Raw genomic sequence first — 10,960 nt, 5'->3', positions numbered from 1 at the left:
AATTTGACCGAGTAACGATGTCTTAAGTAATTTAAAGGGGACATATCATACCACCAGGTGAGTGTGATTAGCCATTACAAGCCGTTTTCAAAATGTGCAGCATTGTGACATCACAGGTGGGCGTGTCCATCTAGATGTGTGACGGATAGATGGACAACCTGTGATGTCACCATGCTGCACATTTTCAAACCTGCTTGTAATGGCTAATCACACTCACACCTGGTGGTATGATATGTCCCCTTTAAGTGTCAGAATGGGCAGACGGCTTCAATGGGACCAACTGTAGAATATGACGGTTTGAAACTAAAACTGTGATTCTGAAGGAAGTTAAAGGGTAATTCCGGTGTAAAATGGATTTTGGATATGTTTTGTATGATAATGAGTTGAAACGTTCGCTTTGGAGCACAAAAATTGTATATAGACGCTTTCTTCAGTTGGCTGTTTTTAGCCGATTCTATCAAAACGCTATAAACTTGGAACGATGGGGGCATTTGTTATGGTAAAAACTTAATCGCTATTTTAAACCACTTAAAAGGCTAAAAGTAGCCAGACACTTCTTTGGTAGTATAATAAGGGTCTTAACATATAAACGAGGCATTGAGAACTTTGTAAGTGTACAGATTGTTTATTAAAAATGACATTTTATACACACAATACCGTCAGTAGATCACCCGTCGACGCCATTTTGTTTTTAAGACTCGATAGGTAGATTGACGAACACAGAGATTGTTACATCCGTCAGCAACACGCAAGCTCTGTGTTCGCCAATCTACTTATTGAGTCTTAAAAACAAAATGGGGTCGACGGGTGATCTACTGACGGTATTGTGTGTATAAAATGTCATTTTTAATAAACAATCTGTACACTTACAAAGTTCTCAATGCCTCGTTTTATATGTTAAGACCCTTATTATACTACCAAAGAAGTGTCTGGCTACTTTTAGCCTTTTAAGTGGTTTAAAATAGCGATTAAGTTTTTACCATAACAAATGCCCCCATCGTTCCAAGTTTAAAGCGTTTTGATAGAATCGGCTAAAAACAGCCAACTGAAGAAAGCGTCTATACACAATTTGTGTGCTCCAAAGCGAACGTTTCAACTCATTATCATACAAAACATATCCAAAATCCATTTTACACCGGAATTTCCCTTTAAATGATATCGAAATTCCATTTAGATTTTATTGAAGATACAAGTGATTTGTTAAATGGTTTGAACGAAGATAAACGGCTGAAAATTGATTGAGTTACGTCTTAAACAGTTGAAGTACCAGAAGTACCCATTGACTCCCATGTTAAAAAAAGTGGAAAAAGCTGGATAATTTAAAAAGTTCAAGGAGTTGAAAAAATCTGAATAATAGCCATCATGTCGTTAAAGAGCTGAACGTTTTAATAGTTGAATGGTTTCTCTAGCTGAAAGTATGGCGGAGGCGTTGAAGACCAAAAACGGGCGGAAGAAGAATAGGAAAAATAAAGATTTCAATATCTAGAGCAGGGGTCGGCAACCCTAGGCACGCGTGCCACCACTGGCAAGGAGCAGCATAATCATTGGCACACTTAAAAAAAAAAAGAAGAAAAAAGTCTTTTTTTTGCACTTTATTCTGTTTTGGGCATTTCCTCCAAGTGCAAATATGTTTAAATTAGTTACAGAAAGCAGTGTTCTGAAATGGGATCAATTAATCGTTTTTAAACCTATGTTGTGAGTAATAGAGAAGAAAATATTTAAAATATTGTTTCAAGTGGCCTGTATGCATCGCCTTCACATGGTTTTGCAAAGCTGTACATGTCTTAAAGATATTGATGTGAATGGTTCAACATTCTCATATATTCTCGTTTTTTACATTTCTCACAGTGCAAATATGTTTCTGAATGAGTTTCTCAAAATGGTGTTTTAAGATGGGACATATGTAATTATAATTTGTAAGCCCATGTATAACAACCAAAAAAACATTTAAAATGTTGATGCATGATTGTGGACTATATGGAAATAGTACAATTCCAGGTCTTCTGGAAATGTTTTTGGTTGCTGTGTCATATTTCAGATTAATTTTTAATATATTGTTGCTTAAGACACACTCATTAACGAGAAAATGTCAAACTGGCACTGCATGTTGAAAAGGTTGCTGACCCCTGATCTAGAGTGTGAATGCTACAGTATTCACACTAATAAAGATTTAAATATCTAGAGTGTGAATGCTACAGCATTCACACTAATGCAACTTGTGAAGAACAATAGTTGAGCGCTGCATGCAGCACTCACCTAAATATGAATATTACCCTATTTGAGTGTTGGAGTAGGTTAGCATTCCCTTAACTGCGCCCCTGACATCCCTAAAATGTGTGACTTGGACAGACATTGTTTTACTGAGTTGAACAGCAGCAGTGAGAAACAAAATCTTAAAAAAACCTGCAAAAGCAGTGGTGTGGGCTAGCTGTCACCATGGTTACGTCTGCTCTGCCTGCGCCCCGCAAAAGGTTGAGCACCTCGGGCCCAAAGCACTGCTGGATCACACACACGCACGCACGTACGCACGCACGCACGCACGCACGCACACACACACACACACACACACACACACACACACACACACACACACACACACACACACACACACACAAACACAGATGTGTGCCACCATCTTTCTCCCCCATTTCTCTCTCCCCCTCATTTCTCTCCTCCTCCTCCTCTCTCTCTCTCTCGCAATCTCTCTTACTCTAAACTCTCTACCTCTTTCTACCTCTCTCTATACCTCTCTCTCTCTCTCACTCCTCATCTCAAACTCTCCCCTCATTTCTCTCTCTCTTTCTCTCTCTCTCTCTCTCTCTCTCTCTCTCTCTCCTCCCCTAGCCCCTGTCTATGTGTGTTAGCGTTGCCTTAGAGCCCACAGTAGGTGTACAATGTGGTGGAGGCCCGTTGGGAGGCCGCTGAATGTTCTTTTCTCCTTTGGATTCCCTGTGAATTCAAGGATGAAGTAGAAAATAAAAAAATAAAATGTCCAGGTTTCATATTGGAGAGACCCCTCCTTAAATGTTAACATCTTGATTATTTGTTGTTTTGGTTCAGTGTAAGAGTAGGAAACCACAGTTTCAAAAGCTCTGCTTAAAATCGTTGAAAAGAAGAACCCTCCCAAAGTGACTTGCCTCGTAGAACAATCAGGCTGTTAATCATTTAACAGATCACAAATATTCAAAGAGGTCAAAATCTGAAGTGGTATAAAACACAAATGATGCTCTATCGAAATTACACAATTATTTTGTCATTCTCTCTGATTTTCTTTCGTCTGTCATGCTGGACAGAAGGAGGCCAACGTCAGATGGGTCGCATGCATGGCTTGCAAGTTTATCAGGCTTCAACATCAACGCCCGCCAGGCGACGTGCAGGGAGACGGTTGTTCTCCCAGCGTTGTGTCCGTTCACCTCCCCTCACTGGTCATCAGGGCGGCGGGCGATATGCTGACTGGGTGAAGTGCTGAAGGTGATGTCGCGGCGGGTTGTGATGCTGCTTGTTTGCTCTCCCTGATTCATGTGCTCGAGGAAGGTTCTCTTGTTTTTAGGCTTCGTTGTCTATTGTTCAACACGTTGAAAGGTGCAAAGCAGTTTTATAGGTAAGTTATTTTGCATCCATGAAGACTAAAGAAGGATGATGACTGTGTATTAGAATGAAAGGAATACATCTTGTTATACAGCCGGTTCCCTATCTATCTCCCTAGTCCTCTTGTCCCCTATATCTCTAGCTACCTATCTCCCTAGTCCCCTAGCTCTCCTAGTTCCCAACACTATAGAGTGCAACAGTGGGGTTCCAGAAGTAAAAATCCCATTAATTTTCACCAAAGACGTTTTGATTAAAAGCCATAATGTCGTAACCATCCAAAGTATGCTTACAACGAACTGTTACATTGTGAAACGATCGTATATGCTCCTGCAGAAGCCACAAGTTAAAGAGAAAAACATATCTTATTCGCAATATCTTTGAAACCACTACACTACCCATAATCCTTAAGTCTGACACGACAAATTTGATTGGTAGAGCTTGCCGTTACCAGGAAACGTTTACCCTCACCGGCAAAAGTCAAGCCGGGGATGACTGCTACTGCTACTGAACTCGATCGCTTAGCGCAGCCACCAGGATTTTGATTAATGAAAAGTTAGAGATTTGTTGTAAAAGCTGTGGAGGAAATGAGCTCTACATGTTGAAAAATATTTTGATATATATGTATATCAAATTATCTTTTGCCCCGAATCAATCGTTTTATGGTCACGACTACCCTGGCGAATGATTGGCTTCGTTTCAGGCCTTAAACTCTTTATATCACGATTTTACAAAAAGTCAACGGTGAAGATAAATGGGAAATTTACTTCCGGACCCAGAGCTGTTCAAAAAGGGGGAGGTTACTGTTACGCTCTATTGATCTATACTTCAACCGAGCTCCCTAGTTTGAAAAATGCACCCCTGCCGGCGACTGTCATTGGTTACTGCTGCAATTTTGTCCCGCCCACGGACGCTCTGCCTCATACGGATACAAATCACTTTTGCTACACATAGACAAAAATGCCACCTAGACGTGTTGCAAAACTACCTGCAAAAAAACCCACAGCCGAGACTTGCAGGAGCAGATTCGAGCAGTTGTAATGATGGACTTGTTCTCGCTCATTAAAATGCTGAATCAACATAGCATTCTATATCGTTTTATTTATGAGGAATTTTTTCACAGATGTGCAACTTCTGATGCATTAGTTCACATTTGGGTTTACGAATGCACACATTTTGTGCATGTTCTCAGATTATGAAACATGGGTGTGCGAATGTGTTTTGCACCAACTGCGCTGCAATGATTGTAGCAAAGGTGTCAATTGCATGACTCTTTGAAGTTGTGATGCACAGGATAGGATTTGTGCTCCTGTAACACAGACTTGTGAACTCGTAGACCAGGGGCGTCACTAGGTTTTAAGGACAGGGGGGGCTTAGCCCCCAGGAGATGCACAGAATGTGAGCGAACGTTTAATTTCACAAACAGCTAACAAAAACTGAGAAATTACAACCTAGGTTGCAGGGAAAACGTGGATTTCAGTGATGTGGGCGTGCTCTATATGAACAAGTGGAATGGACTCGATAACGATGCACTGACTCTGACTCTACCGCTTCCATAAGGGAAACTAAGATTTATGATCACATTTAAGTTAATAATAACTGGTTATACGATTATTTATCTAAACTCAAATTCTCGCCACATTATATTGAATTTGTCGGCACTTTTTTGTAAAAAAATAAATAAATAAATAAAAAAATATAAATGAACATAAAATCATTTAGGGGGCTTAAGAATATTTTAGGGGGGCTGAAGCCCCCCTAAAATACGCCTAATGACGCTACTGTCGTAGACCCTATTTAGTGTTAACAATGAAAAAATATTTACGACTTCATATGTAGTGTTACACATTTGTGACTTTAGAGTACACATGCAAAATAAATATTTACAACTTCAAATTTACTGTTACACATTTGTGACTTTAGTGTACGCATACAAAATCTGCAGTTACAGGTGCTAAAGACTTTTGCTACAATAATACCTTCATAGAAGTTACCCTACTATTGTCGACCTGTGAAAAGGGTCCATGTTTATGTGAGCTCCACTTTCAACCAGGCAATCAGCAAGCAGAGTTAAACCTGAAGTAGGCAGTTGAGATGACCCAGCATTGGGGTGGTGTTGCTGGAGTTGGTGGTGGTTGGGTGTGTGTGTGTCTGTGGGTGGGGGGGGGAGGGGGGTTGTGGGTGTGTGTGTGTGTGTGTGTGTGTGTGTGTGTGTGTGTGTGTGGTCAATTTTGGCTGGGGTGGGGGGAGTTGGTTGGCAACCGGCATGGGTTTGTCTATTGTGGCTGTTGGAGTACAGATAAGCTTTTGGTTCTATGTATGTGTTTGTGTGGGTGTGTGTGTGTGTGTGTGTGTGTGTGTGTGTGTGTGTGTGTGTGTGTGTGTGTTTTTGTGTGTGTATTTGTGTATGTGTGTCAGATGAGAATGGAGCGTGTGTCTGAGTGTCTGTGTTGTCTGTGTCTGTAGATTCCCAAACATACATCCAAATACCCTCTCACCCTAGAAATATGAAATTTCTCTCTCTCTCCCCCCTTCTCTCTCTCTCCCTCTCTTTCTGTCCATCTCGCTAGTGTGATGAGCTCTAAAATCCGTGCTAAAGGCTAGCGCCAGACATTTGATTCCAGGTTCTGAGGAATGGTCACGCTCTGCCTCACACCATTTGCCAACAGCAGTCGGGGATTTCAACTTTTTCAAGTACAAATCAATAATTTCCTTCTCTTCTCATAGAGATAGAGGGGAAGGCCTTTTTTAAACAACTGATTTTAACCCTTTTTGGTGTATTGGTACATATTTACCAGCAAAAAAATCTATCTATCTATCTATCTATCTATCTATCTATCTATCTATCTATCTATCTATCTATCTATCTATCTATCTATCTATCTATCTATCTATCTATCTATATATTTGCAGATCTATTGATCGATTTATATGTCGATGCATCTTACTCTAGCTGTCTATCCATGTGTCAGTCTGTCTTAAAATACTTTCTTAATACCTGTCTATCGATCGACTATGATAGACTTTCATTCTGTACATATACCTATCTGTCTGTTTGCCTGCCTGTCTGTCTGTCTGTCTGTCTGTCTGTCTGTCTGCCTGCCTGCCTGTCGTTTTTTCCGTATGGAGAAATACGCAATGGTGAAATGATTGAGGACGTCATTTAAGGTTGTGTAAATAATGCAAGTGATAATCCAAATTGTTGATTGGTTTGTTTTCATCTATATCTATGCCACTTTTCTCAGGTCCGGACCATTGTTTTCTGACAATTTCAACTTTTCATATTCGTTCGTGACTAACATTTTACATTGTCTATAATTTAGCCCATATATCATATTTTTTTGTTGTACATTTGTCACTTATCACCATTTCAACCTCACGCCCTTCCGGAGAGCGCGTATCGTCGGGTCAGCGCATCATCTCCCACCACGCGCTCCGACTTCCTCCAGAGGACCGATGATGAGAAGGAGGAGGCACGTCACCCGAGGCGCGCTCAAAACACTAAGTAGGATTTAGATTACTCGTGCGTAATTGATGTATCTTTTGTTTACCCATTTCTAAACCCCCAACACCCCCCCCCCCCCCCATCTTCATCTTCCACGATTCCGCCGGTAAGGACACCGACGGACTTATTGTCTCGCCTTCGACCCGTGCGGCGGAGGCAGCGCGTTGTGCTTGCGGTCTCCGCGTCGATCGTCATGGCGCTGGCCGGGATCATCGTCATCCCGCTAGTGCTGCTCCAGAGCCAGGACAGCTTGGCGCGCTACTACGAGATGATGGGCACGTGTCGGATGGTGTGTGAACCCTACAGCCCCGGGCCGGCCGGATCCACCGCAGCGGCGCTCCCTCAGGAGGCGAACGGCGTCCTGCCGCCACCAGTGGCGCACGGTAGCCGCGGGGGACCCGGCCGCGCAGGGAAACCTGGACTGAGGGGACCCCCCGGTGAACCGGGATCCCCGGGTGCCAGGGGTCCACCCGGGGACAGAGCAGGAGGGCTGGCGAGCGAGGACGTCATGGGGGGCGCACGCAGCGGCGGAGCGGGCGGCAACGCCACCGCGCCGGCCGGGGTCAGGAGCGCGTTCTACGTAGGCCTCAAGAACCCGCACGAGGGCTACGAGGTGCTGCGGTTCGACGACATCATCACCAACCTGGGGAACCTGTATGACGCGCGAACGGGCAAGTTCAACTGTCACGTTTCGGGCGTTTACTTCTTCAGCTACCATGTGCTGATGAGGGGGGGAGACGGCACGAGCATGTGGGCGGACCTGTGCAGGAACGGACAGGTAGGCCAAAAGGTTTTGGAGAGTTTTGATTCGGATCTTGAATGCGGTATTACACGCCGCCACTCCAAGCTGCGAGATTCATGCGTAACTATAATGTCGTATATCTTTGTCCAATAAATCACAACATATCTATTCTATCCTATACCATTTTACGTATTCCCTATTGTACTCTATTATAGTAGGCTATATTCCCTTTGGTTTGATTTGATCATATGCGTTTATATTATTTGCCATGATATATACTTTTACTTAACTCTACTATGCTCATTTCAGCTCTACTACATGTTACTCTATTCTACTTTAGTCGTTATACTTGGCTGTATTCTACTCTAGACTGTTCTACTGTCTTCTCCACTATTTTTATTTAGCGAATGCAAAGTCCTTTAGCCAAGCAGTTGCCTCTTCATCTGCTGTATGAAGGGTGACAAGTCCTCCTTTAAGTCTTTGTAGAGGGCATGCTTCAATGATGTGATGCATTGTTTGCTGTTCTCCACTCTGTTGTACCATCTTAGATCAAAATCGACTTTATTCTACAGTATTTTATTATACTATGTTCTACTCTACTCTGTTCTGCTATACTCTCTGCTTTATCTCCTCTACTCCTCTCTCCCCAGGTGCGTGCCAGCGCCATCGCACAGGACGCCGACCAGAATTACGACTACGCCAGCAACAGCGCCGTGCTCCACCTGGACCCTGGAGACGAGGTCTACGTGAAGCTGGACGGGGGAAAAGCACACGGAGGCAACAACAACAAGTACAGCACCTTCTCAGGGTTTATCCTGTACCCCGACTGAAGGAACACTTTGTGTACCACGTTGATCAACCGTTGACCAGTGGATGTCTGTGGTGATGCGTTCAAGTAGAGTTCCACTGATATCTGAATGTGGAATGTCCTGTATCTGTTAGTTTAAATGTTCAATTGAGGAGATAATATATAATATACATCATACATATAATCATAACCTATCATCTACATATTTAGTCCTCTATGTCCAAATAAAGTTTTGTTTGTCAGGAAGTGTTGCTTTTCAGGGTACATTATTCAACATGTCACGAATACTTAAAACTTAAAAAAGTATGATGTCACTAGCATTCCTGCTAGCCTGCTAACTCATCTGCTCGCATGCAGTTCATGTTTCCGGATACAGCTAACTGGTTTTGCTTTGTGTGATGTGATTAACTCAAGATTTCAAAGGATGGATGATATGAATTGTGTTTTTGCCTGATTATGTTGTTGCTGGAAGTCTGTAACTTATGGAATCCTGAAAATAAACAACTTTATATATATATAAAGGGAAGATTTAGGCTTTGGTAAAAAACATGGTTGATATTTTTTCTTTGGTCTATGATCTATGATCTATGAACTATGATCCACCCATCCATCTCTCGTTGATAAATTACTTTATAATAAATTTCCAGGCAAGTGCCTTTCTTTCCCCTTTCTTCTCTTTTAAGTAAGTCAAGACATGCCAATTGTGAGATGACAACAACCCCATTTCAGAAAATGTTGCTTTGGTTTCCTCAGGCTAAATCCATTCTCCAAGGCCCCCTGAATCCAGACGGACAGACTGTACCTCAACTTAATCCACGTCCACCCCCCAGACACACACACATCCCCTGGGACCTCTATGTGTGTAGGAGGGGTAAAGAGGCTCCAAATAGCCAAGTCATTGTGCAGTGATCTGTGACCAAGCGCCCTCGGCCTGAGAGACCCCTCATGCACAACACAATGCTTCCAAAGGTTAGCAAACTCCCCTCAACACACAAACATCTTAGAGAGGTAAGACGTTATGTTTTTAAGCATAACGGCTCTGCCATCGACAAACGCGCAGGTAAGAACACACACGCACGCGCACACACTGCAGCGACACTCGCCCAGGTAAGACGTTATATTTTTAAACATAACGGCTCCGCCATCGACACAGGCGCCCAGGTAAGAGCCCACATGCACACACCGCAGCGACACACTCACCCAGGTAAGACATTATGTTTTTAAACATAACGGCTCTGCCATCGACATACTCTCCCAGGTAAGAAGTTCTGTCTATGGACTGTAGAAATTGCGATAAAAAAAGGAAAGAGACAATTATCTCACCTCGACAAGCAATGGCAGGTCGTTCATTTTGTCATATAAAAACTGTTTAATTCAAACATCGCTCCGACCGGCATATCAACACACAAGTGACCTGATCTTAAAGAGACAGTGTCCCTATAACACAACGAAAACATGTCAATAACACATTATGGTGAATTATGTCTATAGAGTCCACCACAAGACTACACTTTGTTGCTCAAATGTAATATTACCCTCCTCCTTGAGCCTCCCGAAATGTCTTACGATATTGATGTCCCCCTTCCCCCTGCAGACTTTTTTAGTTGTTTTATTTTTCTTTTGTTTTGTGTGTATGCTATGGGTGATTGTAGGCTACTGCTGCCTGTCTTGGCCAGGACACTGGAAGAGATGTTTAATCTAAATTATGATTATTATTTTCAACTAACCGATAGCAGTTGCCTTGGATTTTAAAATGTAAATTCACTTTTCAGCCCTGAAAACAGCTATTTAAAGCTATTTAATAATTGATTTGCATGCATAGTATACTACACTTTCCATTGAACAATTACCCCTGTCACCATAAATTGACTAGTTTTATAATGTGATCAAATGCTCACACACTAATAATAATAGTAATAATAATAATATATTTAATTTAGAGGCGCCTTTCAAGTCACCCAAGGTCACCTTACGAAGTATGAAAAAAAACAAGACTTTGTAATAAAAACAAGTGAAGTGCATATTGTCCAGTTAAAAGGTGTATGCCAGTTTGAACAGGTGAGTTTTGAGTTGTGACTTGAAAGTTGTGATGGTGTCTGACTGTCTTATGTGTGGGGGGAGGGAGTTCCAAAGCCTGGGTGCTGAGCAGCTGACGGATCGGGCACCCATGGTACTGAGGCATGATGTGGGGATGGTTAGTAGTCCAGCAGAGGTTGAGCGAAGGGAGCGGGAGGGAGTGTAGTCGTGGAGGAGGACGCAGAGGTAAGTGGGGGCTAGGTTGTCGAGAGCTTGGTAGGTGAGGGCGAGGTTTTTGTAGTGG

General features: G+C 42.6%; 1 protein-coding gene across 1 annotated transcript; it reads left to right on the top strand.

The window, feature by feature from the left end:
• Positions 1-7,283: 7,283 nt before the first annotated feature.
• On the top strand, positions 7,284-8,662 carry LOC307074222 (complement C1q-like protein 2; the record flags this gene model as incomplete). Its single annotated transcript, XM_079734242.1, has 2 exons — positions 7,284-7,868; positions 8,483-8,662. 2 exons carry the CDS (start codon positions 7,284-7,286, stop codon positions 8,660-8,662), a joined length of 765 nt encoding a protein of 254 aa, XP_079590368.1.
• Between the last annotated feature and the right edge of the window lie 2,298 nt (positions 8,663-10,960).

The sequence above is a fragment of the Pollachius pollachius genome, assembly GCF_949987615.1.
Source record: "Pollachius pollachius genome assembly, chromosome: 4".
Lineage (NCBI taxonomy): Eukaryota > Metazoa > Chordata > Actinopteri > Gadiformes > Gadidae > Pollachius > Pollachius pollachius.
This window is presented reverse-complemented; position numbering and strand designations above follow the sequence as displayed.